A 26,592-nucleotide genomic window follows, 5' to 3' on the forward strand; every position below is an offset into this window, starting at 1 on the left:
TCAGCTCTTTGGTTTATGGCCTCTAATTGTCATGTTGCTTTTTAGAAAAATGCAAAAGACATGACACTCTCGCAAATAGTTGACCCCTCTGGAATGGGGCTCCCTGGCTTAGTTACTAGGGAGACTTCTCACACTTGGGGGCCCTCATGATGCCACAACTCACCTCCAGCCAGCCTGGGAACACACAGGGAGCTGTCACTGTGTGGGACACACACGCATTGTCACTGGCATCAGGGCCAGTGGAAGTGCTGTTTCTCATAGCAACCTCCTGCCCTGCCCACAGGAGGTTAGAGCCTTTGAACCACCAACCAAAGGCTCTGATGTCAGCGTGTGTGTGTGTGTGTGTGTGTGTCTGTCTGTGTGTCTGTGTGTGCGTGCGCGGCAGGAGGAAGATGCAGAAGAGGAACATAACCACATCATCCTTTCCCTTTGGGACTGGCAGTCCCCATTTTGGGGGGTAAGAGGAGGGCAGTTGGGGTTAGAAGGGCCATTTTGGGTCTGGAGAGACCATGAAGGCAGTTCTGTCTGAGGATTTGACCCATGATGGAAGTGTCATTAGTAACTCTCATACTAATCTCTAAACCCAACAGGAGCACACTTCGTGAATAAACTCGAACGGATGTCTTTAGAACAAGTGAAGATCAGTAAGTCCTGTGCAATCCCAATATCAAAACAAGCTTTCATAAACCATTCTCAACCTTCCAGGTCTGAAGGGTTATAATCTTCCTCCTCAACATGTTAACAGTGCCCTCTGGTGTTTGAAGGCAAAACAATAGGCTTAGGAATACAGGGTATGAGCACATCCATCAATTCAGTAGACATCAAACTGCCTCTGGATGTGGGTCCCAAGCCAGATACCACGAGGGGAAGAAAGGTTAATAAGACGGATGGTCCCTGCCGTTAAGGGGTTTCCAATCTAGTGGGAGAGACAAATCCACAACCATAGGAACAGATGGAGAAATGACACGAGCCCTAATAAGGGTATAAGCAGAGCCCAGTGAGAGTGCCTAGGGATGAAAAAGAGGCCCTTAGGTGGGGTTCAACAGGCTGAGGGTAGAGGTTAGGACTCTTTAGACTGCAAACCCTATGCTCAGGGCCCAGTATTCCAGCGTAGCCAGGGCAGAGTGCTTGCAGGTGGGGTGTCCTGGGATATGCAGCTGTGTGGGACCATATTTGTGGAAGGCTTTGGATGCCAATCTCAGCAGGGGCCATCCTAAGTAAAGAGCTAGCAGATGTTTTCTGGTAATTAGCAGAAGGAAAAAGGGTGGATGTGTCAGCAAAGCAAAGGACATAGGAAACCTTATGCAGAGAGAGGACTTTTGCAGCAGTCCTACATGGCACAGAGGTTTGAGCTGAGCACTGGCAATGGGATGGAGTGGAAGGCAAACATTTGCCAAACAGTAAAATTGACAAGAAAGAGAGTGGAGAAGCATAAAAGGAAGCAGAAGGAGATTCTGAGGTTTCTGGCCCTAGTTTACGGCTCCTACAAAGTAAGGATTAGAGGAAGAATAGCAGATGCTTTGGGTAATTTTTATTTAAGATCTATTTCTACCCTCCCCAAGTGAACTATCTGTTCTAGGTCCTAAGCTATAAAACAGTAATTAATTCTAATAGACATGTCATTTGTGAAAACAGGTATTTTAAATATGCAAGATGAGCCTGGGGCATCTTATAGTGCCAAAAAGTAAAGACATGTTCAAAAAATGAAACAAAACACACAATAATAGGGGTATGTGAAAAGAACACAAGAGCTCCCAACGCCCAAAACCAGAAGAATTTGAGCAAGAAAATAAAGTAGTATTGGATTATAACCCAAAGTATACTATACATATCCATGAGTCCATACTGATATAAATAAATGATTGAAAAAATAAGTAAGTGGGAGAGAATAGGTAAATTTCCCACACAGAATTCCAAATAATTTAAGTAGATACTCTGTCCTCAAGGAGGGAGGGGGCATAAATCCCTACTCATTAATTGTGGGATACACAGAGTAACCTCCTTCTAAAAGGTACAGTATGGAAAGGGGGGAAAGGAGTAACTTTACAGTGGAAAAACCTGACAGACACTACCTTGGCCAGATGATCAAGATCAACATCAACAGAGATGTCATGCTGATAGTATGTAACTTCAATATGATACAATGAAAATGGCACTTTATCTATGTGGTCTTCCTCCCCGAAACCCATAACCCTAGTCTAATCATGAGAAAAACATCAGAAAAATCCCATTTGAATGGCACTCTACAAAATACCTGACCAGTACTCCTCAAAACTGTCAAGGTCATCAAAAACAAGGAAAATCTGACAAACTGTTACAGCCAAGAGGAACCTAAGGAGACATGACGACTCAATGCAATGTGGTATCCTGGATGCGATCCTAGAATAGAAAAAAGACATGAGGTAAAAACTAAGGCAATCTGAATAAAGCATGGCCTTTAGTTAATAATAATGTATCCATATTGGTTCATTAATTGTGACAAATGTACCATATTAATGTAAGATGTTACTAATGGAGGAAACTGGGTTTGGATATATGGGGACTCCCTGTATCACCTTCACAATTTTTCTGTAAATCTAAAACTATACTAAATTAAAGGTTTACTTAAGAAAAAAGCCCAGTTATTTAGTGGAGAATGACTGATTACGCCCAGATGAAGAATTGAACATTTCAAAGGTGGATTTTCCAGCCTACAAGAATGGGGTTGGCTATTAACATCAATGGAGAGGAAAGTTACAAAGATTAAGAAATAGTTGATAGGGGTGTGCGTGTGTGTGTGTACACGTGCACGCACATGTGCACACACGTGTGCACTGTTCTGCTAGGTATCTATGAGGCCAACTGCTCACAGAGGTTGGGCTGATGAATGTCTGGGTGACAAAAAGCACCCCCTATTCCCCACCCTCACCACAAGCTCCACCTCCCACTGACTGCAGCTGGAGTCCAGAGGGCACTATTAAGAGACCATTACTTTCAGTTAAGATGGTGTTTCTCACCTTTGAGTAGTATACTAATGGACTCTTTTTAAAGGAAAAGATACTACCCAACATGTCTGAGAATATGCCTGGTGACCTAAGTTATAGAAACCCTAGATTAAGAAACTAAAGTCTTAATCTTGGAAGTGTCTTTCAGTTGTGAATCATCACTGCAAGAGTTGAGTCTTTAGGATAGGAAAAATATTAAATTAAAATCCACAATTTAAAAACTCTCTTGTCACTAGCAGAGCTCTGACAAAGTGTCCTTGGATGCCCAGGTTAAGAAGGACAGCAGTAAGTCATCAAACTATGGGAGAGGAAACGAAGAAAAAAGCATAGTCGTGGGGAGCCCTGGGGTGACAGCTGTGCAGTAGGCCTAGTGAACAGCCAGATAAGAAGGGGCAGGCTCTGGGCGGTCTTCCAGAAAAGAAGTGCAACTGGTAGTGATTTGATGTCTGGCCTATGAAGAAAACTGTATTTTGAGGGAATTGACCATATGGAACATTTGGAAGACGTAGCCATAGTTGCATAGCAAATTGAGCAAATAAAAAAGAGGCAGGTATTCATTTCAGGAAAAAGACTATGTATAGGAGAGGAAAAATAATCATAGTGTACTGCCTGACTCAGTAGTAAACAGCATTTACATAGTCATAATAATGTAAACACCGAAGGTTAATTTAACAAAAATTGTGATGCAATTAGAAAAGCAGAGAGAATGAAAATGGGAAGGTTTTAAAGATGGTAGATCTTTATGTAACAATAGGAAGTCAACAATGTCTAAGATTAATAAACTAAGAAATAGCTTTAAAACTAGAAAGTAGTTGCCTTTAGGGAATAGGACTCAGGGTAGGGAAGGGTGAGTCAAGAGAATATTTTTCATTATAATCCTTTTAGTACTTCTTAAGACATCTTAAAGTCTATGTTACTTTGCCTATATACTTTGATAATAAGAAAAAGACACAAATCCCCTCCTCCCCCTGTGATTCCAAGTGAATCTAGTGAAATCTGAAGGTGATCACTGTGCATACCTCGGATGTAAGTCTCCATGGATCAGCAACATTTGAACTGAGAACCCTGTCCTCCACCATTAGCGATAATGACTCAGGGAGACCCTGAGAACTCTGTATCTGGCAACGGTCTTGAATTTCTCCCACTAATCCAAATCCCACATAACCATTAAAAGCAAACAAATGTGAGATCGGTTCTACTCAATTTCTCCCAAGACCTTCCACCAGCTTCCCATCCTAGATGCCTTCTTAACGTGACTGCCCTGGCTTGGTTCCCTTACCTGAGATGGAAATACCCGAGCCACTAGGCAGTGAGGGTTTGAGTGGAGGTGTGCCTTTACTCGAGCTGAAGACCATACTGCCTGGAGTGAGTGGAGGCCTTTCTGCTCCTTGTGAGCATGGCAGTCCCTGGCCTGTTTGAGTCCAGGGCCCTAAGTTTTGTAACAGTGACCTATTCTCAGTCCAGTGTGGATTCCTTTGCTGGCTCACCTCCCTGGTGAGAACCTTCGTGTTTATTTGCACAATGATGAACTCTCTGTCTCTGTAAAGTCAGCTTCCCTGCAAACTGCTTCCCTCCAAAGCAACATGTCGATGTTCTAAGTTGAAAGTTCTACATTTAATTCACTGAATTTTATAGATTAGAAGGGTGAGTTTTCCTATGCCCTTACTCTACCCTCCAGATTCCTTAGTATGCTAGATAAATTCCCGAGTGAATTTATAAGGAGACACTAATGGAGAGAAAACCTTTATTTGCATAATGACAAGCATGAGTGAAGTAGGAAGAGGCATATGAGAATCAGATTAAGGTGGAAGAATCTCGGTAAAAGAAGAAAGGAAAAAAGGGCCCTCTGGGAATCAGACAGAAAGAGCAGAGGTGCTCTCATACCATAAACACGTTCTGTGGTTGGCGTCTGGACTCTGCTGTGTCCTCACGCTCCCCTGAGACTTTTCTTTCTTTGGTTCATAGTCTCACTGTTGGCCCCTTTCCTTGTCTCCCAGTCCCAAAGCACTCCCTCCTCCAGACCCGATGGAGGAGCACAGCTTCATACCCAAATGTTCTTGGCAAGGCTACTCAGAAGCTGTTACTTGGATTTTTTGCAGCAATTAGTGATTTTGACACCCTTGGACCGCCAGGAGTGGCCCCTCCTGCCACCAGAGGATTCCGGTGTTTCTAATATGGAAGGTCCTGGCCAATCAGTCCAAGAAGGGCTCAGATTCTCTTCCAGGCTAGTGTCTCTGCAGAAATGCCCCCCGGAGTGCAAGGTGCTGCTGCAGCAGAGGCTGTCACCTGAGTTTTCAGGTGTTTAGTCTGCGGTGGAAGAAAGGTGGGAGAGGACAACTCAACCCTCTGTCTCTCCCAGGTGCAGGTCCATAAGCCCCTTCCTAGCCACTTTCCTTTCCAAACTAAAGGCACCAACTAAAAGTCCCCATCTGGGGGCATGCCCTTCTCCTTTTCCAGGAACCACAAGTCCCCCCCGCCCTGGCCCTCCCTGCCCAGTTCCCTCCAGTCCCACCTGTGGCTTCTGCAGAAGATGCACACTCCTCACACTCCCATTTTTTACTGTTGGATCTAAGAGAGGAGCAGTCCCTATGAGTTCCATGGGATCCGCACGTAGCACACAGAATGAGGCACCACCTCCTACAGGAAGAGCCAAGGAAGGGTTGTGGGGACAAATATAACTACCACTCTCTGGATGTTTGCTACTGGCCAGGCCTTTGCTGAGGGTTTCCCAGGCTTTTTTTTTGAGGAAGATTAGCCCTGAGCTAACTACTGCCAATCTTCCTCTTTTTGCTGAGCAAGACTGGCCCTGAGCTAACATCCATGCCCATCTTCCTCTATTTTATACATGAGACGCCTACCACAGCATGGCTTTTGCCAAGTCGTGCCATGTCCGAACCCAGGATCTGAACTGGCGAACCCTGGGCCACCGAGAAGTGGAATGTGCAAACTTAACTGCTGCGCCGCCAGGCCGGCCCTTCCCAGGCATTTTTTACTGTACATTTTACCCAGGATGGATGTGTGGCTGTCCCAGGACCCCACAGTCAGGTACACACTCGAAAGGTAGATTTGGAAAGGAACTGGCCCGGGGTGTCTCTCCCCTGGGCACAAGGAGAAGCAGACCCTGCAGGGAGACCTGTTCACTTGCACATGAATGAGTCCTGGGCTGGTCAAGAGCGGGACTTAGTAATTGTGTTCACCCTGAGGTCTGCAGACAAAAGTGAATTTCTTGCTCCTAATAACTGTGCTAAGGTCTGACTCTGAGATGGCACTGATGAGAGATCTTTCTAGCTAGGAGCCTTTCCCTACCCTTCATCCTCAAAGCTGTCTCTGCCTTGTTCATACAGACAGATGGGGGCATCACAATGCTGATAACGCTGATACAACTCCGAGAAAGCCCCTGGCTCGAGTTCCCAGGCAGCATCTCTGCAGTGGGAGAAGAAACAGTGAGTAAGGAAAACATAATTGGTTGGTGAAACCTTTGTTCACTTGGGAGGAAGTAGGAAGAACTCAAGGTAGCACAGCACAAGAGGTCAACAGGCTGCCTGAGTACTTTCAACAAGGCTGGACGAGCAGCCTGGCAGTGGGAGAGGGTTGAAGTAGGAGAGTAGAATGCGGGGGTTCCTTAGTTCCACACTGGAACTCAAGAACCCAACCCCCAGGGAATTCTGACCCCCAAAGCACCCTTTTCAGAAACATGCCTATCCCCCCACCTTCACTTTTTTCCCCCTCCCTTTCTTTGATAATTGAAAAACTCTCCCTCCACCCCTTCCCTCTTCACTGTATGTCAATGCCTGGGCGGCTGCTTCATTCTCTGACCTATTCTCACACTCACCTCCTCTCTAGAAATCTAGCCAACCCACTCCCTGGCTCACTTCCTGTCTTAGCGTTTCCACTACCTGTCTGGAATATGAATTCCCATTCTTAGCATTTCTTGAGGAAACTCTTCTCGATTGTTACACTGCGGACATTTGAAGAAATGCTTTGCTGATGTGTGGGCATATTTCTGTAAGAGAAACATGGAAGAGCTTTGTGTTTGTAAAAACACTATCTTTGATCACCTTTCCACCCCCACCCTCATCTCACAAAGAGGATGTTGCTAAGAGAGCTTAACTGGGGGTTACAGGAGAAGAAGTTTGGGTGGGCTAGGGTGAGGGCTACAAATCCAGGTGTTAGACCAGGAACCAAAAGCTTAAGAGAGCTCCCAGGAGTGCCTCAGCTGTAATCTCTGGCCATGAGGCACGGCAGTGCTGACCCAGTAGGGGTCAGGTAGCTGGATACATGTTTCCCTTTCCTTCCATCCCAGGAAGCAAGGCTGATTTTCAGGTTACTTGACTTATTCTAGGATAAGTTCATTTGCTCTGGCCATCCTGAGGATTTTGCTCGGTCTAAATATTATCATGGAGGTCCTATAGGTCAAGAAGGACCAGAGACTGGGCTGACTTCCCTCTGATTGCCTGGAACCAGCCTTGCACACAGGCCTCCAGCATGGAGTGCAGAAGCCAGGGCTTGCCTGAGTATTCCCAGGGTGCTCTGAACTGGGCCAATTGTGGAAGGTCCCCAGGGCAGAGAAAGCCCCACCTGTATGCACTTGCGGTGGTAGATAGTCTGACTACAACACGGGCTCTGGATATTTTCAACAGTTGCTTGGGATAAGTTTTCACAGCACAAGACGCAGCTTTCCTCCCCTACATTCCCCCGTTGGATGTCCTGTGTTGGGCGATGTTTTCCACAAAATGATCTGTGTCAGAGTAAACAGACTTGGTTTCTGGTTTCTCATTGACACAGTTTTCCAGCTACCTGGTCTAGGAAGAGCAGCGGCCACTCAGGCAACGCCCAGTGAACCTCCACACTCACAGAGAGGAGGGGGAGCAGGGTGAAGAACAGCCACATGCCTTCTCACAGCTGCTCTCTTACTCAGGAAAGCTCTGGAGACTGGCTCCACAGCCTCCCTTCGTGAAAGCCCCGCTTAGTTCTGAGCAGCTAAGAACCCCAGCTGTTTGTAATTTAAGAAGGGGATGGGAAGCAAGAAGTAACCCCCATGAAATCTCCAAGTCAAGACACTGTTTCTCATTATTGAATGGAGGGACAGATTCACTGGTGAATCAAAACAGGCCCGTGAGAACCGGACTCTGCTTTCCTTTGTGGCTAATTAATACCAAATTGCAAAAGAGCAGCCCGACTTTTCCCCTTCATCACTCACTTGTACTCTCCAAAAAATTGTGAAAGGCAACCCCTTTCTTGGCCACAAGGAAGATGGAAGTTTCTGATGCAGTGATCCTTCTGGCAGTTGATGGCAGCTCCCTTTTTCTTGCACACAAAGCAGGTCTGCAAATGAGATCCCAGGCTCAGGGGCCCAAGAAAGACAGATGGACATTCTACAGCACATCAGGCTATGGAATGGAAATTCTGTGAAGCAACAGCCATTCCCTTTCCTCAGTGAACCTGATAGCTCTGGGGCACCCTGAAGCTGAGCTTCAAGCAGCACTGAATTCTTTTTTGTTTTCCCAGGATATTGCTCCCTCTCTCACTTAGGATGCTACACCCCAGAGAAGCCTAGAACTTAGGAGAAGGACCAGCTGGGAAATCCAAGAGTCCTTTGACTTCTAAAATACCAACTGGGGAAAAGAACAGAAACAGAGATGATGAGACAGGTAAGAGAAGAGGCCTACTCCAAGGCCCACATTTCAGGGGATTCTAACCTTCATAGAAGCCCGGGCTGCCTCCTTTTTGATGTCTTCAGGCAGAAATCCATAGAAACCTCTGTTGGACTGGGCCCTCTGAGGCAGCTTGCTAGATAGGATCTGGGGGTGGGAGGAGGGCAGCAGAACCAGGCTGTCAACATTGATGATCAGTCAAACAGTGCAGTGGGGTGAGGAGAATGACAGGGTGAGAGAGCTAAGAAATAGTGTGGTGGAATATATATGCATTTACAGGGTAATTTACTTAACAAAGGCTTACAGAGCATTAACTATGTATTGGGTGCTCTAGGGGCTTTTCAAATATTTACTCATTTAATCCACATAACAACCTTAAGGGGTAGGTACTATTAACATCTCCATTTTATAGGAGAGATTATGTGACTTGCTCACGACTACAGAACTCCAGACCTTAGGTTCTGACCTGCCTTTATGCTACACTGTCTCTCATTTACTGAGGACTGCTTTTGGATGCTGAGCACTTGGGGGAAACACTCCCTGTATGGACTCATTTTATGCTCACAACCCTGTAATACAGATGCTATTGTGATCCTCATCTTACACAGGCTACTGAGGTGTAGAGCAGTAAGTGACATGGCTAGGGTCACACAGCAAGGAGGCAGTAGAACCAGCATTCACATTCAGGCCCACAGAACCCATACTCTTACCCTTCCCGCTGTACTGCCCTTCAGTACAGAATAAATACTCTTTTCAGAGTGTATTCTCTACAGGAAGGGAAACAAGGCTTATCTCCTGACTACAGTCATTCTGCCTCATGGGGGAAGGGGAAGAATTGAACTTTTCTCTAAAAACACACCTTAAAGGGCTTTTTGTTTCTGAAAAGCCCCCAAAGCAGAGTCTAGAATGGGAAATCAAGGAAAAAGAAGCTACACTGTTACATACCCATAAACAACATGTGTGTACTACATTGGAAGAATATCAGCACCCAGCCCCACCCCAAGAATCTTCCAAAAATATTGGGGAGGGTGCTGGATTTCCTGCAGTAATTGCATGTAATGTGTAATGGGGACTCAGCTTATTTTACTTTATTTTTTGGTGAGGAAGATTGGCCCTGAGCTAACATCTGTGCCAATCTTCCTCTCTTTTGGATGTGGGACACTGCCACAGCATGGTTTGATGAGTGGTGTGTTATGTCTGCACCTGGGATCCAAACCTGTGAACCCTGGGCTGCCAAAGCGGAGTGTGCAAACTTAACCACTATGCCACCAGACTGGCCCTCAGACTATTTTATTTTAATGTTATAGAAAAAGTGACCTTACAAAGTTAGATGACTTGATTAGATGTTAGATGTTAGACTAAATTAGCTAGATGACCTTGGATTATAGCTGTATGTTCCCAATTAGGCTTAAACATATCTATTTTATCACTAATTATATCTCAGGGATTTAGGACTACATGAGTGATTTGTTTTATTTATAAGTAATACTAATGTTTTCTACAATAAGCATATATTTTTTATATAAACAGAAAAATCAATAGTGAGGGGCCGGCCCCATGGCAGAGTGGTTAAGTTCACGCGCTCCACTTTGGCAGCCCAGGGTTTCACCAGTTCGGATACTAGGTGTGGACATGGCACCGCTCATCAGGCCATGTTGAGGCAGCGTCCTACATGCCACAACTAGAAGGACTCACTACTAAATAAAAAATATACAACTATATACTGGGGGGATTTGGGGAGAAAAAGCAGAAAAAAAAAAGATTGGTAACATTGTTAGCTCAGGTGTGAATCTTAAAAAAAAAAATCAACAAAGATTAGAAACAATCTAAATGTCCTTTAATAGGGGTTTGTTTTAATACTTTTTGGCAGACTCATACCATGGAATACCAATTAGCTACTAAAAAGAAAAAACTAGATCAATACGTTCTATATGGAAAGATCTCCATAAGTATATGAGGTAAAAAAAGCAAAATACAAAACACTGTGTATAGTATGTTTATTTTTATGTTGAAAATGTATGTGCTTGTAAATGCACTGAAATTAAACAAGATTTGACACCAAAACCAGAAAGGACTTATAAGAGTGGAAAATCACAGACTAATCTCTCTCACGAGCGTAGGTTTAAAAAGGAAACACAATATTAACACATTGAATCCAGCACCATATAAAAAGGATAATACATCATGACCAAGCAGGGTTTACACTAGAAATGCAAGGTTAGTTTAACATTTAAGAATTCAATCGATGTAACAAAGCAGATTAACAAAATAAAGGAGAAAAATCATAATCATCTCAATACATGCAGAAAAAGCATCCAACAGAATACAACATACATTTATGATACCTTCAGCAAACCAGAAATAAAAGAGAACTTCTTCAATCTGATGAAAAGCATCTATGAAAAACCTACAGCTAACATCATATTTTAATGGTGAAAATTGGATGCTGTCCTCTGCTATTGGAAACAAGACAAGGATATTCGCTCACATAACTTCTATTCAACTAGAATAGAAGGGCCTAGCTAGTTAGTACAATAAGGCAAGAAGAATTAAATGACATAAAGATTGGAAGAGAAGAAGTAAAACTGTCTTTATTCACACATGACATGATTGTATGCACAAGAAATCCTAAGGCATTTACAAAAAAATAAAAACAGCTACTGAACTTTATTAATAAGCAAATTTAACAAGATTGCAGGATACAAAATCGATGTACAAAAATAAACTACATTTCTATATACCAGCAACAAACTTGAAAATAAAAATTTAAACTACCATTTATAATAGCATAAAAACCACAAAATATTTAGGAATACATTTAACAAAAGATGTTCAAGACTTCTTCAACAAAAAAGTATTGTTAAGATAAATTTTAAAAGACCTAAATAAATGGGGAAATATATCACATTCATGGATTGGAAGATTCAAGATTATTTGTCAATTCTTCCCAAACTGATCTATAAATTCAATGCAGTCCCAATCATAATCCCAACAGACTTTTTTTTTTTTTGAGAAAGATTAGCCCTGAGCTAACTACTGTCAATCCTCCTCTTTTTGCTGAGGAAGACTGGCCCTGAGCTAACATCCATGCCCATCTTCCTCTACTTTATACGTGGGACACCTGCCACAGCATGGCTTTTGCCAAGTGGTGCCATGTCTGCACCCAGAATCTGAACCCTTGAACCCCAGCCCGCTGAGAAGCGGAATGTGCGAACTTAACCGCTGTGCCACCGGGCCGGTCCCACCCAAGAGACTTTTTTTTTAAAGAAAAATTGACAAGCTAAATATAAAATTTATATGGAAAAGGAAAGAACCTGTTAACCAAAACAACGAAACAATCTTGGAAAAGACTGCAGAACTTAAAATACTTAACTTCAAGACACTATACAGTCACAATAATCAAGACAGTGTGGTATTTGTGTAAGGATCAATGCACAAATCACTGACATAAAATAGTTCATCTAGATCCACAGATATATAGTCAACTGATTTTGACAAAGGCACAGAGGTAATTCAATGGGTAGGTAAAGATTTCCTACACACAAACAAGCTTTAACTATAAAAGAAAAAATTGATAAACTGGACTTCATCAAAATTAAACACTTTTGTTCTTTAAAAGACATCATTAAAAAAAGGAAAAGGCAAGTCACAGACTGGGAGAAAACAGTCACAATACACATATCTGAAAAAGGATATGTATCTAGAATATATAAAGAACTCTTACAACTCAATAAGACAAAACAACCCAATTTTTAAAACGGACAAAATATTCGTATAGAGACTTCACAAAAGAAAATATGCGAATGGCCAATAAGTACATGGAAAGAAGCTCAACATTTTAATCCATCAGAGAAATACAAATTAAAACCACATGAGACACCAATACACACCTAGCAGAACAGCTGAAATTAAAAAGATTGACAATATCAAGTTTTGGCAAGAATATTGTGCAACTGGAACTCTCATAAATTGCTAGTGGGAGTATAAACTGGTACAACCACTTTGGAAAGTGATTTGGCAACTTCACATAAAGTTAAACATATAGTTAGCATACAACCAATAATTCCACTCAGGCATTTGCCCAAGAGAAGTGAAAACACGTGTTCACAAAAAGACTTATAGATTAATGTTGATAGCAGCTTTATTGAGAATAGCCCCAAAATGGAAACAATTCAAATGTCCAGCAACAGGTAGATAAATAAGCAAATTATAATACATTCATACAACAGAATACTACTAGGCAATAAAAAGGCACAAGCTACCAAAACATGCTACAACATAGATGAATCTCCAAAACACTGTGTTGAGTGAAAGAAGCCAGATACAAAAGAGTGCAAACTGTATGATTTCATTTATATGAAGTACAAAGCACGCAAGAGTAATCTATAGATCAGCACTATGATTATCTCTGAGGGGACTGACTGAAAGAGTGCAAGAGGGAACTTTCTGGGGTGATGGAAGTATTTATTTTGATTGGGGAAGTGATTTCATGGGATTATACATTGTATCTCATGATATGAGTTTATCAAAACTCATCAAACTGTACACTTAAAATGGGTGCATTCTATAGTATGCAAATTATACCGAACAAAAAAGAACACTGGGGAAAAAGTAACTGCAAGGACTGTTGAGAGCATTTGAGCCTGGGGAGAAGGAGAAGGACTCGGAATACTGTTTTGAGAAGAGACTTTTTATTGTACATACTTTATACTGTCAGGATTTTATACTAGGTACATATACTACTACTAAAAAATTATATTTTAAAAGAAATGGGTAGCTATTAAGAAAACCAAAAAAACAGGGCTATGGATCTAAGGCTGGATGCAAAAACAGGGAACAGACTGTATAGCAAAAGCCCTAAGATACTGAAAGGAAAGGGGGTCTCATACTCACAAGACAGAAGTAATGCATGCTGAGATCGCCTTTCTGAAGAAACTCCCCTAATTTTTCAGGATCCCCAGGTTCTCGAAGGCATAACAGGCAAACTGGAAGAGAGAACGTTAAAAATTCATTTTGGGAGTATAACCATCTCTCTAAGCACAAGGAGGAGGAGATTATCGGGAAGAGGGTAATTTTGACGAGGAGGGAGGTTGGGGTGAAGTGTTATTTGGTATCAGTTAGGCCTTTATACAATTTTGGCCGCATTTGAAGGAGTTGGCTGCAACTGCTCACTTCATATACTCTTGTCTCAAGTGGCTTTAATTAACTTATTTCTTGAACTTTGGCTGTTGACATTTAAAAATTATGAAGCCTGAGCTCTTTAGGATCTTAGAGAATCTGAGAAGGAAGTAGGATTGACAGGGAGAGGAGCAAGTTTGCTGCCCTACACAGGTGGCCTTTGCTGAGGCTGGGAAGCAATGGCTGAACAGAACCTCCAGTCTTTCTTACCAGGCCCTGAAGGCGGTTTCCTCTGGGTTACCCTCCTTGTCTTGGCAGATTTTCTATACAAAAGATGGAAGAAGTACAAGGTGGTCTTTGAGGATCCTGTTGACACCTCTTGTAACATTTCTCTCAAAATGCCATCCATGGGTCTGATGAAGGATCAAAATATCTAAAGGCTAACACATCAGTTTCCTTTTCTATTTCATATGTTTTGAAACCACAAAACACACCCACTGAATTGTGTCAACCACCTTCCTGTTCCTTAGTGCCTGTGTTGAGTGAATGAATGCAAGAACAAACCCCCTTTTACTCTTTTACTGTTTCTTCTGCCACCTACTCTGAATCTCGGGGGTACCACGTTCACAAAGCATAACAAAATGATACTAAAATTGATTAAGAATTCCTATTGCTAGGCAATATTCTTGGCTCTTTACATGTATTAGCTCAATGAGTCTACAGAATGCTCTAAAAAGTGGGTGCTATTAACATGCATATTTTTCAGATGAGGAAACTGAGGCATAAAGAAATGAAGTAACCTGTCCCAGGTCACCTAGTTAGCAAGTGTTAGAGCCAGGATATGAATCTAGCCAGTAGGGCTCCAGAGCCAGGACTTTGCTACTAGGGACAGCCCTGGGAGGATAGGTTACTGAGCAGCTTCCAAGGGACCATTGGTGTGTCCTTCCACCATACCCAACCCTAGCCCCCAAGACCATGCCAAGTGGGCAAAAAGTGCAGCATATACCACAGGCCATTGGATGATTTCTGCCAAATTCCCTTATGTTACCTACTCTACCTCAGTCTTTGACATTCCTTCTTCTTTTCTTTTATAGTCTTCATTCGTTGCTGCCTTTCTGTTCTAAATTGAATTCTTCTGCACTATTTTGAGGACAATACGGGCTCTTCCAGCTATAAATATAAACAAGTCAGCAATTTAATTCTATATTTGGTTATCAAGTTCCATGGGGTCAAAGCAACAGTGCACTTCACCTCCGATCCCTGTGACAGAATAAAAGGGGCCCACTCGGTATCAACAATTATTTGATTATTATTAAATAATTACTAATTATAATAATTATATTTAATAACTTATATTGGATCAAGAACTCTTTTAAGTATTTTGTATGTGTTAACTCACAAAAACCCCATGCAGTAGGTATCATTTTATCCCCATTTTCAAGATGAGGAGACTGAGGCACAGAGAGGTCACAGAGGCACTTGCCCAAGGTCAGAGTTCCTGCTATCACACAGCAGTATAAGAACTTGGAACCATTATTTGAACTGGCTAGATGCTCCTTTGTTTTCTATGTGCCTACTAAATGCATGAGGTAGCACTCAGGAAAAATGGCTCCTTTTGCCCCCAAGTATGGGTGCCATGATTCTACCCAGAAAAGCTAGATTAGATAGCTCTTTCCTAGGACAAGGAGCCTGTGGAGTTTTGGCTGCCTAAAGCAAGAACTCCCTCTAGTGAGAGACAAGTGATAACACTGACAAATCACCCCTTGGCTCCTATCACTTCTTTCCACCCGGCTCAGACGGCCATTGAGGCTAGGCCTGTTCTCAACCTCGGACTAGATCTGAGCTAAGAGTAAAATGCCTGAAAGTGGAGAAGACACCCTGCCACTCCTCGCCAGTGTCAGCAGACTACAAATTTACACTTTCCACTGGTTAAGGAGGAACTCCCTGAAAGTGAAGGGGGACAAAAGAAGATCCACTCCTATGAAGGGACGACTGAGTCTAGCCCGGGGAAAGGACAGCATTTCTTAGGAGAGCTGAGTGAACCACGTCCCTCCAGGGTCACACACTCCAGCAACCACGTCCTCGGAGCACAGCTGGAGGGACTGTCAACTACTGTGTGCATACAACTATTAAGGCCATCAGCTGTTCAGAAAACTAAGGCGACACCGCCCTGCCTTCCTTTGTGTTTGCTCCGTCTCCTCTCCTAACCCATGAGCTGCACTTGCAGAAGTAATGACACTGGATGGCTTCTTACTCAACCAAAGCACTTGGACAGGCTGGAAGAGGAGAGAGGAGGGCGTGCACCTGAGGATCCACTTTAGCTGACTACCGAGCGGTTCCGAGCTCTTGGGGAACCCCGACCATCTAGCAATAGAGAAAAACCTTGAGACTTCAGCTCTTTGCATCGCTGGACCAAGACGTTCCTTGAGCGGGATTTTGCGCACACTGGTCGTTGCAGGAAGACGCAACACTCTTCAAGGCAGCTCAGGGGGCGCTGCGAACGCGGGCTTCCACAGGCTGCTCCGGCCGAGATTCCCTAACCGAGCGGACGCTCCCTTGAAACGGTTACCAAGTTGTTTCGCTGGATAAGCGCTGGGCAAAAGCCGGCTGAAAAAATTAAAAATAAATGAGTGGTCGGCCCCGCAGCCGCAAGAATAAGGAGTGATTTATCTGGAAAATACGTGTCAGTGTGGCGACAACCGTCCCTCGGAGGTAACAGTAGGAGAAGGGGCTCAAGGAGCATTCCACGGATGCCAGACCAGGCTCATGTCGCGCTTGCCGGGCGGCTGCTGCGGGGCCGGGCCGGAGGTCGCCACCGCCGCTCGCTCCTCACGGTAGCGCACCAGCCGCCGCTCCCGGCCGGGGCCGTCTGCCCAGCTGTCGCCGAGGGCACCGCTGTCCCGGAGCTTTGTTCGTCGTCACAAGCCGTGGGAGCTACCTCACGGGCGGCCGCCCCGCGCGGTGACTACGCCAGCGAAGGGGGCGAGCGCGCAAACCGGGGCCAGGTCACGCGGACTGCGACATAGGGACACTGCGGCCGCGGGCACCAAGGCGACGCTGACCGTTGACAGAGCAAGACCGCTAACGGCCGCGCGCCCGCCCCTTCCGCTCGCGCCACCTGGGCCCAACAACGCTCTCGCCCCGCCCTTCCCTCTCGCGCCACCAGCGCCCAACTCCGCTCTCGCCCCGCCCCTTCTCGCTCCGCCCGCCTGCGCGAGCGCACCGGCATCTGGAGTCGAGCTCGCGGAAGACGGGCCCAGAGGCGGGGCGGAGGCCGTCGCGCCGTGCTGACGTAGTGCCGCTGGCGCGGGCGAGTGACGCCACGGGGCCCGTTGTCTGTGTGTGGGCCTAGGGGCCCCGGGGGCAGCGGGGGCTCCCGGCGGGGGCGGCTGTGGGTCGGGAGGGCCTGGACATGGCGCTGAGGGGCCGCCCCGCGGGAAGATGAATAAGGGCTGGCTGGAGCTGGAGAGCGACCCTGGTGAGGAGGGGACGAGGCGGGCTGGGGGCTGGGGAGGCCGGGTGAGCCCGGGACGTGCTTGCCTGACCACGACCCGCTCCTCTTGTGGTCCCCCCACAGGACTCTTCACCCTCCTGGTGGAAGATTTCGGTAAGAGCCTCTCCTACCCACCGGATCCGGGCTGTGGGGGCCCACTCCCGCGCCCTCGCTCCACGGTCAGGGGCGGCCCTTCCCGACTTCTTTCCTTCCCTGATCGCAGGTGTCAAAGGGGTGCAGGTGGAGGAGATCTATGACCTTCAGAGCAAATGTCAGGGGTGAGTAACTTGGCGGCAAGTCCTCTCCTTAACACCTCCAGCGGCTAGGGAGGGGCCCGGGGAAGAGTGCCTCTCAAGAGAGGCAGTATCAGGAACCCCAAGATGTAAAATCTCATATAAGGAACCATCCCTCCCCTTTGGGTGCCCTCCTGATCAAGCTCATGGTTTTGTTTCTCCCACTCTTCCCTCGGCACTTCCTTTTGTGTAGTAGCTTCTTCCCCCCAATACCAATCCACACCATCCTTTGGAATACAGTTCAGCTGCCTTTTCTGGTCTTGGAGCAGGAAACCAGCCCCTCCTCATGACCTAGATCACACAGTGCCTTTTGTGCAGCTGTAATTTATTAATTATTGCTTTAATGTGCTCGTGTTCCAGTGGCTTTAATCCCTCTACAAGGGTCTTTTATTGATTGGTTGTTGTGTGGCATCTGACAAGGCTCCTCTTGGGCTTTAGGGTCTTTTTTTTTTTTTAAGAGTAGCGCTGAGCTAACATCTGTTGCCAATCTTCTTTTTTCCCTCTCTTCTTCTCCCCAAAGCCCCCAAAAACATAGTTGTATATTCTAGTTGTTGGTCCTTCTGGTTGTGCTATGTGGGACACTGCCTCAGCATGGCCTGATGAGTTGTGCTAGGTCCACGCCCAGGATCCGAACTGGTGAAACCCTGGGCCGCTGAATGGAGCACGCGAACTTAACTACTTGGCCATGGGGCTGGTCCATTTAGGGTCTTGTCTTGGTGGTGCTGCAGAATAGAGGTGTCAGTGACTGAACTGAGAAGTCTACTTTGATTTCCCAGGAAAGAAGGGACCGATATGGGTGTTCATTTGCTTCCCTGGCTGCACTGGGGCCCAGGCTTTGGGCTTCACAACTGAGAACTGGTGTTTAAATTCCTCATCAGAGTTTTTGTTCTCACCTTACCTTCTGTTCTTACCCATTTCTGGGCCATCGGTTCCAGCTTTTCTTCTCTTGTCCTAGAACCATAGATTTCATAAAGACACTGGGTGGGTTCCTAGAGCACCACAGCCAGAACCTGATGCTTGAGCTGCCTGTGGCCGGCTTCTGGGGTGTGAGGGCTCAGGGCCACTTTAGACAGTGTTGGGAAGAAGCCAAGGGAGAAGTGGGATCATGGGAAGGGCACTTAAGCGGTAACACAGTACAAGGGAATAGAGGGAGTAAGAAAGGGGATGCTGATTGCCTTCCCCCACTTGACTGGTCTAGCTCTACCCCTTACTTTCCCCAGCCCTGTGTATGGATTCATCTTCCTGTTCAAATGGATCGAAGAGCGCCGGTCTCGTCGCAAGGTCTCTACCTTGGTGGATGATACATCAGTGATTGATGACGATATTGTGAATAACATGTTCTTTGCCCATCAGGTCTGCTGGGCTCTGTGTTCTGTGGGGAGGGTGGGATGTTGCCATTTTCTTTGCTTGGGAAGTGGAAGTGGAGGAAGACAGGAGGAGGACATAGGCAGATACCACCGGTGGTGGTTATAAAAGCTCCTCAGCAGAAGGAACTGAACTCTTATTCATTAGAAAAGGGAGTATCTTTAAAGCTGAGTCCACTCTCTGTGTCCCCAGACACTTAGTGGGTATTTACTTGAATGAACAAATGTTGGGTGCTGATGAGGGTTTTTGTTCAGATATGACTCTCCTTCTCTGGGTGCCCATCCCAGATGAGTGTGGGCTTGGGGTAAGGGATGCAGTGTATGGGTGACTGTTCTTGGTTTCACAGCTGATCCCCAACTCTTGTGCCACTCATGCTCTGCTGAGTGTGCTCCTGAACTGCAGCAATGTGGACCTGGGACCCACCCTGAGTCGCATGAAGGACTTCACCAAAGGCTTCAGCCCTGAGGTAGGCCACAGTGCCTTAAGCCTGGCTCACAGCTGGGTGGGCAGATCCAGCCACCAGGGCCACTGGTAATGCCACCACATGGCATCTGACCACTACGAGGCTTTTTCCTTTTCAAATAATCATTTACATTACATTTGACCCTTTAATTGTGTAAGGCAATTGGTTTTAGGCATAATTGTCACACCTAGAGAGGGAAAGAACATTCCTTAATGTTAGGACTTTCTTTGTCAGGACTTTTTCTATCAGGCAGTGTGCTCCTCACTGTCCACTGATTACTGTGCAAGGCCGGTAGAACCCACATTTTTGGCGCTCCAGAGCTCTCTTCTGCCCCCATTAGTCCTTCAGGAGAGTTCACCTGTGCTTATTCAGGTTCCTGCTCTTTTGAGCTTTATTTCCCACCCAGAGGCCCATCTGAGAAGTTGTTCTCATGTGGCCTTATTTTCTTCCCTCTAGAGCAAAGGATATGCGATTGGCAATGCCCCGGAGTTGGCCAAGGCACATAATAGCCATGCCAGGTGTGTGGGAGCTCTGGGAGCTGATGGGTGTGGGGGCGAGGAAGGGTTGTTCCATTCTGGGCCCTGACTGTGTCCTTTCCCAGGCCTGAGCCACGCCACCTCCCCGAGAAGCAGAATGGCCTTAGTGCAGTGCGGACCATGGAAGCTTTCCACTTTGTCAGCTATGTGCCTATCACAGGCCGACTTTTTGAGCTGGATGGGCTGAAGGTCTACCCCATTGACCATGGTAGGCACTCTGAGCTGGGGGCCCGTTGGGTTTCTCTACCTACCTTCTAGGGAGCTGGGGCTCAGGGTCCCGAGGTGCTTGGGACCCAGCGGCAGGGGGGTAGGTATTGAGGACATTTGGCTCTGGCTGGATGGTACTATGCACTACATTGCTGACTAGCCCCTGACTCCCTTCCCTGGCTCAACTGCTCTCCATCCTCCTTCCCACTCCTGGCCTACCCAAACTCAGGGCTTCCCACTTGCTGACTCCTCGTCTTGGTCTTCCCTAGGGCCCTGGGGGGAGGATGAGGAGTGGACAGACAAGGCCCGGCGGGTCATCATGGAGCGTATCGGCCTCGCCACTGCAGGGTAAGGGCCCTGTGTCTGCCCTACTGTCTGGAGCTGTGCCCCCATTGGGAGGGACACAGGAAAGGGAACCAAGGTGGAGAGAAGCCAGGTGATTTGTGCAAGGCCACAAGGCAAGATCAGGCTTTGATCTTGGGCTCCCAACTCCTTGCCCTATTTGCCACCCAGGCTGCCTGTGGCCTGCTTCGGGATAGGCTGGGGAGGGGAAGGCCTTGGTGGAGCCCTGGGTGGTGGTGTGCTGGCTCACATCCTGACAGGCCCCTCAACACAGCTCATTGGAAGGCACCAGCTCCAGTGCCTGGCGTGCATGGCCAGCTGCTGCCCGCCTGTTGGGGTGGGGCCTGTACCTGTGGCTGCAGGTGTGACTTCGGGGAGCCCTGCCAGGATATCTGCCTCAACCTGATGGCGGGGCCCAGGCGGGAGCTGCTCTCACGGCTGCGGCTGTGACTGCAGGGAGCCCTACCATGACATCCGCTTCAACCTGATGGCGGTGGTGCCCGACCGCAGGATCAAGTACGAAGCCAGGCTGCACGTGCTGAAGGTGAACCGTCAGACAGTACTGGAGGCCCTGCAGCAGGTGAGTACCTCTCCTGTCTGGTCCCTGCCCAGCCCAGTCATCCCCTCCTTCCCCACACTGGGGCATCTGTCTCTGATTCCCAGATCACTCTCTAGTGTGGATCTGGGCTTCAACTAACCACTCCTTTCCTTTGTTTCCTTTGTGGGAAAGGTGGGACGTGGCGTAGGGAGGGAGAATAGCTTCTAAAAGGAGATTTGGCTGTTGTGTTTCCCTGTGAGTGAGTAGCTGTTCAAGGTAGTGGCTGGGGTCTGCCTTCACTCCTCTGAGCCTTGGATTCTGTTTTCAGCTGATTAGGGTAACACAGCCAGAGCTGATTCAGACCCACAAGTCTCAAGAGTCACAGCTGCCTGAGGAGTCCAAACCAGCCAGTGGCAAGTCCCCCATGGCGCTGGAGGCAGGCAGGGCCTCAGCAGCCTCTGAGAGCACCCACACAGGTACTGGAGGTCTTGGGGCCTCTCATGGCCTCAGAACCACCCCTTCATAACTTGATCTGGGAGGACCAAGCAGAGCAAGTCTTTTGGGCAGTGGTTCAGAGGCTCCTACAGGAGATCTGCAGCCTGGTCCTGCAGCCCTCTCCCCTTGGAACATGGAGGGAGAGCACTCCTTCCCTAAAGAAAGGGACCTGTCAAAGGCTGCCCTTACCACAGGCTCCTGAGCCTTGTCTGTAATGTATACTCCCTTTCTGGTTTTCTCTAGAGGCTTTTTTCTTCTTGCCTCTCTCTTTTTCCATCTCGTCCTTCTCTGGTCTTGCTGTGGGCCTATGACATAGAGCTTGCTGAGTCCCATCCCACCAGCTGGCTCAACTGTCCTCTGGGAAGGGAGCTTGATCTGTACTGTCACAGGACACAATGGGCTGGGAACAGCTTTTCCTGAGGATCTGGCTAAGGTCCTTCTTGTGTTCCTTTCCCTCTCAGATGGTGTGGAAGAGGTGGCTGGTTCATGCCCACAAGCCCCGACCCACAGCCCTCCCAGCAAACCCAAGCTGGTGGTGAAGCCTCCAGGGAGCAGCCTCAATGGGGTGCCCCCCACCCCCACTCCCATTGTCCAGCGACTGCCGGCCTTTCTGGACAATCACAACTATGCCAAGTCTCCTATGCAGGTAAGCTCGGAGTGCTCTTGCAGGATTCCCTCCGGGATTCTCTTCAGAGGCTGCAACAGGCAGTTTCCTCCGGTGGTTCCTTGGTGTTCAGCCTCCACCCAGGCCTAGGTGGCCAGGTTCCTCTGTCTGATATTCAGAAGCCCTCCCCAATGGCAGGGGCTTAGGGAGGCAGAGCTCCTCTGACTTGAAATTCACTCACACGGCTGTGGGGCTTAATATTTAGAGCATATTTCTTGGCACAACTCTATGCGTTGGGTTCTACTGGCAAAATAAAGATGTGTTTCAGGGCACTCTGTTTCTCTTAGAAGCCCTGCATAGGCAAGTAGTATGAGTGGGCGGCAGTCTCCCCAGGAGCCAAGGGTGGGGTCTAGGACATGTGGAGGAGTTTAGTGGACTGGACCTGGGAAGCCATGTTGGCTTTCTTTCTGGCTGTGAGTGCTGTGCCCAGCCTGGGCTGACTGGCCCCTGCTCATGGCTGCCCTGGGTCTCTGCCTCAGGAGGAGGAAGACCTGGCAGCAGGTGTGGGCCGCAGCCGAGTTCCAGTCCGCCCACCCCAGCAGTACTCAGATGATGAGGATGACTATGAGGATGACGAGGACGACGATGTGCAGAACACCAACTCCGCCATCAGGTCAGCCCCAGTTCTGTAAGACTGGAGGCTCTGAGTGCTGTAGAACCTATCTTGACTGTTCCAGCCTGTGTCTGAGAATGCCTTTCAGCAAGTAATGCTGAGTACTTGCTGAATGCAGGGCCCTGGGGGAGGCTGGCATGAAGGAGCTAACCCCAGGTCCCAAGAAGTTTGTGGAGGGCTTGGGTGAGGGCTGAGCACATTTAACCAGACATCAAGGCATGTCCTGTTGGGGGCTGGCCTTTCAGTTAGGCCTTGAAGGATTGGATGAAGCAGGATGATGGAGATGGGGTGGGGAGTAGCTTTGCTGGAAGACACAGCATTGGCAAAAGACCAGAAGTGAGGCAGCTGGAATAGAGAAGGTGTCCTTTGAGGACACCTAGCTGCAGCTGTCAGAGCACAGAGTGCAAAGCTTGGTATGGCCAGTCAGGCTGCTGGACTGAGTATGAGGAGCTGCAGGGTCAGCCCCTGGAGGCCAGGATATGTTCAGGCCATTCTGGGCACTGCTGGGTGTGGTCACCTGGCCCATTCCCTTGGCTCACATCTCCTTGGGCCCCACAGGTACAAGCGAAAGGGGCCAGGGAAGCCAGGGCCATTGAGCAGCTCCGGGGATGGGCAACTGTCAGTGCTGCAGCCCAACACCATCAATGTCTTGGCCGAGAAGCTCAAAGAATCCCAGAAAGACCTCTCGATTCCTCTGTCCATCAAGACAAGCAGTGGGGCCGGGAGTCCGGCTGTGGCGATGCCCACGCACTCACAGCCTTCGCCTACCCCCAGCAATGAGAGCACAGACACAGCCTCCGAGATTGGCAGCGCTTTCAACTCGCCGCTGCGCTCACCCATCCGCTCGGCGAACCCAACGCGGCCCTCCAGCCCTGTCACCTCCCACATCTCCAAGGTGCTTTTTGGAGAGGAAGACAGCCTGTTGCGTGTTGACTGCATACGCTACAATCGTGCTGTACGCGACCTGGGTCCTGTTATCAGCACAGGTCTACTGCACCTGGCTGAGGACGGTGTGCTGAGTCCCCTGGCACTGACAGGTGGGCCTTGGGCCGGCTCAATGGCCACTTGGTGTACCGAGAAGGAAGGAGGGAGGTGGCCAAGTGACCACCAAATGTCCTGCATTCTGATGGGTCTTCTCATGCCTTCTCTTCCCAGAGGGTGGGAAGGGTTCCTCACCTTCCATCAGACCAAGCCAGGGGTCCAGCAGCCCAGAGGAGAAAGAAGTGCTGGAAGCCGTGGATGGCAGAGAGAAGCCTGGACTGGTCAGGCCTGGCGAACCCTTGAGTGGAGAGAAGTACTCACCCAAGGTGAGCCCTTCTGCAGCTTTCTCTTCTTATCCTGGCAGGGGTAGGGCCTGGGGCACTGCTGCCCAGGTACTGGGTACTTGATTAAAATTCTGGTGTACGGTGTTTACCAGGGAAAGGGGGGGTGGGGGGAGGGCACAAAGGGGCAAGTGGTGTACCCACAACATGACTAACAAAAATGTACAACTGAAATCTCACAAGGTTGTAATCTATCATAACATTAAAAAAAAAAAAAAATTACTCCACTTTAAACCTCAAAAAAAAAAAAAAAAAAATTCTGGTGTAAAGGTCCGTGTCTGAAGCCAGGAAACCTGTCTGGGTTGGGTCATGGCAGGGGCCTTGGTAGACTCCATGGACTCTGGCTGCTTATCCTTGCCTCTAGCTGCCTCCTGGTAGTGGGGCTTTGGTGCTGGCCAGTCCCCCCTCATGGTGCAATGCTGGGTTTTGGCAGGAGCTGCTGGCATTGCTGAAGTGTGTGGAGGCTGAGATTGCAAACTATGAAGCCTGCCTCAAGGAAGAGGTAGAGAAGAGGAAGAAGTTCAAGGTGGGTCATCTTTCCAGCTGCCTGGTCCTCTGCCCCTGACTGTCTTCACAGAGGTGTGGCCTCCTGACGTCAGCTAGTGGCTGCTCTGGGGAGATGGGCTGCAGTGCCCTCATCCTTCTCTTCCACAGATTGATGACCAGAGAAGGACCCACAACTACGATGAGTTCATCTGCACCTTCATCTCTATGCTGGCTCAGGAAGGTGAGGGGACTCACTGATGCATCTTACCTGGCATGCCCTGCTGAGGACCTTCTCCTTCCCTTGGGTTCCCCCTCTGTTAGGTGTTAACTGGAGCTTGAGAAGACTGTGGGGCTTAATGAGGGCCATGAGAGCCTCACCTTCTGGCCCAAGGTTGTGACCGATTGAGCGGGTGGCTGCTGGGCATCCAGCCACCTATTCAAGGGCCTCTGCCTCTGCACAGGCATGCTGGCCAACCTGGTGGAGCAGAACATCTCGGTGCGGCGGCGCCAAGGGGTCAGCATTGGCCGGCTCCACAAGCAGCGGAAGCCTGACCGGCGGAAACGCTCGCGCCCCTACAAGGCCAAGCGCCAGTGAAGACTCCTGGCCCTGATTCTGCAGCCCGCTCTTGCCGCATGGCCCTCCCAGGGGCCCCTTCCCTGCCCCACTCCCCCCTTCCCAGTATTACTGAATAGTTCCAGCCAGAGAGCCTAAACCTGGGAGTGGGAGCTAGGCCAGGATTCCCTGCACTGTGCCCCGGGGCCTGACAGGGCAGGTCAGCCCCCTAGTGCTCAGGAAGCAGCACCTGGAGCTGGGGCACAGCAAGGTGCTGCAGCTTCCTCCACAGCCGGCTGTGGAGTGGCAGGACCTGGCCTTTCTGCCTGGGCAGCAGAATATATATTTTGCCTACAGAGACATCTATTTTTCTGGGCTCTAACCCATCTTGCCACCACTGTGTTGTCATAGCAGGCTTCCTGACTCTGCATTCTCTCCTAACAGCTGTCATCCTGGTGGGCCCAGGTCCCTGCATGATGCTTGGGTCACGACTGCAGGGTCACAGCACGGGCCTAGGTGGGCACAGGGCCCTGCTGCTCTAGCCCCGCCCCAGTCATCCCTGTTGTAAAGAAGCCAGGTCTACTCTTCATTCCTCCCGGGAGATCTCCAAACTCAGGGACCTGGCTGCTGGGCTGGACTGAGAGTGGAGTGTCCCAGTGAGGGTGGGACGAGCACAGAGAAGTGTTTCAGCTGTTTGGTGGCCTGTAAACTCCTTTCATGGCTCTAGCCAGGCTTGTCAAGACTCTGCTCTGTGGAAAGGCTCTGGGGCTCTGCCTTCAGTGTTGTGGCCCTAGCAGTGGGCCTGCCTTGGGCTCCTGGGCTCTGTGCCTGGAGCCTAGGGCTCAGAGGAGCCTCTGCCCAGCCCCTCAGTATTACCATGTTTCTCCTCCTCTTAGGGACAGCAGAGACAGGGTTGCTTGCAGGAAGTTGGCACCACTCAGCTCTCCCTGCTACACCAGCTTCCTCAGCCTCTGCAAGGCACTCAGGGTGGGGGACAGCAGGACCAAGACAAAAAGTTGGAGGCCCTGTGTTCCCAGAGGGCCTGATGCCAAGGGGTACTGGACCCAGCACTGCCTCTGGAGCTTGGGCCTTAAACATAGCCCCGTGGTCTCTGCCAGATGATGGCTTTGAAGGTGATCCAAGCAGTTCCCTTATCTGTACATAGTGACCGGAGGGTAGAGGGGCAGATGGGGGATGGCTGGCAGGCATAGCAGCTGCCTCTCTCTGCGTTGAGCAAGCCTGACCCCTCCGGCCCCTGTAAATATTGGATCAATGGAAGAATAAAACTCTCCTAAAAAATGAACCCCCACTGTGGTTGCTGGTCTGAGGCTTGTGAGGACCTAACCAGACCCCAGCCCAAGGCTCTATGATCAGAGAGGTGAAAAGTATGCATTCTTGGGCATCTAGCCTTCTGGGGCAGATTTTTGGGATCCCAGCCTGGGATTTAGGACCTTGGGAGGGTTCTG

General features: G+C 48.4%; 2 protein-coding genes across 28 annotated transcripts; one reads left to right on the forward strand and one right to left on the reverse strand.

Moving 5' to 3' along the window:
* Positions 1–1,518: 1,518 nt before the first annotated feature.
* PHF7 (PHD finger protein 7) lies at positions 1,519–17,059 on the reverse strand. 26 transcript variants are annotated; one of them, XM_070575101.1, is made up of 12 exons: positions 16,980–17,020; positions 16,139–16,363; positions 14,814–14,926; positions 14,027–14,079; positions 13,532–13,623; positions 8,684–8,785; positions 8,185–8,309; positions 7,563–7,722; positions 6,881–6,987; positions 6,291–6,407; positions 5,497–5,621; positions 1,519–2,379 (listed from the first exon to the last, which is right to left on the reverse strand). In XM_070575101.1, the coding sequence occupies exons 3-12, from the start codon at positions 14,855–14,857 to the stop codon at positions 2,315–2,317; spliced, it is 990 nt and encodes a 329-aa protein (XP_070431202.1). In that variant the 5' UTR covers positions 14,858–14,926; positions 16,139–16,363; positions 16,980–17,020; the 3' UTR covers positions 1,519–2,314. The 26 variants fall into 26 exon arrangements, with proteins under 26 accessions (XP_070431202.1, XP_070431200.1, XP_070431205.1 ...); XM_070575099.1 differs by lacking the exon at positions 16,980–17,020 and adding an exon at positions 16,516–16,892; XM_070575109.1 differs by lacking the exon at positions 1,519–2,379 and adding an exon at positions 4,715–5,291 and having other exon boundaries at positions 16,980–17,059.
* Positions 16,805–26,429, forward strand: BAP1 (BRCA1 associated deubiquitinase 1). 2 transcript variants are annotated; one of them, XM_008513105.2, is made up of 17 exons: positions 16,894–17,234; positions 17,334–17,363; positions 17,473–17,527; positions 18,763–18,895; positions 19,254–19,373; positions 19,827–19,888; positions 19,972–20,114; positions 20,383–20,461; positions 20,912–21,035; positions 21,322–21,469; positions 21,950–22,134; positions 22,632–22,765; positions 23,324–23,802; positions 23,921–24,072; positions 24,521–24,613; positions 24,742–24,814; positions 25,035–26,429. In XM_008513105.2, the coding sequence occupies exons 1-17, from the start codon at positions 17,198–17,200 to the stop codon at positions 25,166–25,168; spliced, it is 2,181 nt and encodes a 726-aa protein (XP_008511327.1). In that variant the 5' UTR covers positions 16,894–17,197; the 3' UTR covers positions 25,169–26,429. The 2 variants fall into 2 exon arrangements, with proteins under 2 accessions (XP_070431173.1, XP_008511327.1); XM_070575072.1 differs by lacking the exon at positions 24,521–24,613 and having other exon boundaries at positions 16,805–17,234; positions 24,665–24,814.
* Positions 26,430–26,592: the final 163 nt, after the last annotated feature.

Source organism: Equus przewalskii, chromosome 15 (genome assembly GCF_037783145.1).
Source record: "Equus przewalskii isolate Varuska chromosome 15, EquPr2, whole genome shotgun sequence".
Classification (NCBI taxonomy): Eukaryota; Metazoa; Chordata; class Mammalia; order Perissodactyla; family Equidae; genus Equus; species Equus przewalskii.

What these genes read in the sequence shown, in the direction of transcription:
- PHF7 (XM_070575096.1), bottom strand. Translation starts at nt 16,161, where the DNA reads ATGCAAAGAGCTGAAGTCTCAAGGTTTTTCTCTATTGCTAGATGGTCG. An exon ending in CAGCTAAAGTGGATCCTCAG is followed by an intron (nt 14,080 to 16,060) that starts GTGCACGCCCTC and finishes TCTTTTGTATAG; the next exon opens with AAAATCTGCCAAGACAAGGA. An exon ending in ACCACCGCAAGTGCATACAG is followed by an intron (nt 6,988 to 7,562) that starts GTGGGGCTTTCT and finishes TTTCTCTTACAG; the next exon opens with AAATATGCCCACACATCAGC.
- BAP1 (XM_070575072.1), top strand. Translation starts at nt 17,198, where the DNA reads ATGAATAAGGGCTGGCTGGAGCTGGAGAGCGACCCTG. An exon ending in CCTCCTGGTGGAAGATTTCG is followed by an intron (nt 17,364 to 17,472) that starts GTAAGAGCCTCT and finishes CCCTGATCGCAG; the next exon opens with GTGTCAAAGGGGTGCAGGTG. An exon ending in CTCTATGCTGGCTCAGGAAG is followed by an intron (nt 24,815 to 25,034) that starts GTGAGGGGACTC and finishes GCCTCTGCACAG; the next exon opens with GCATGCTGGCCAACCTGGTG.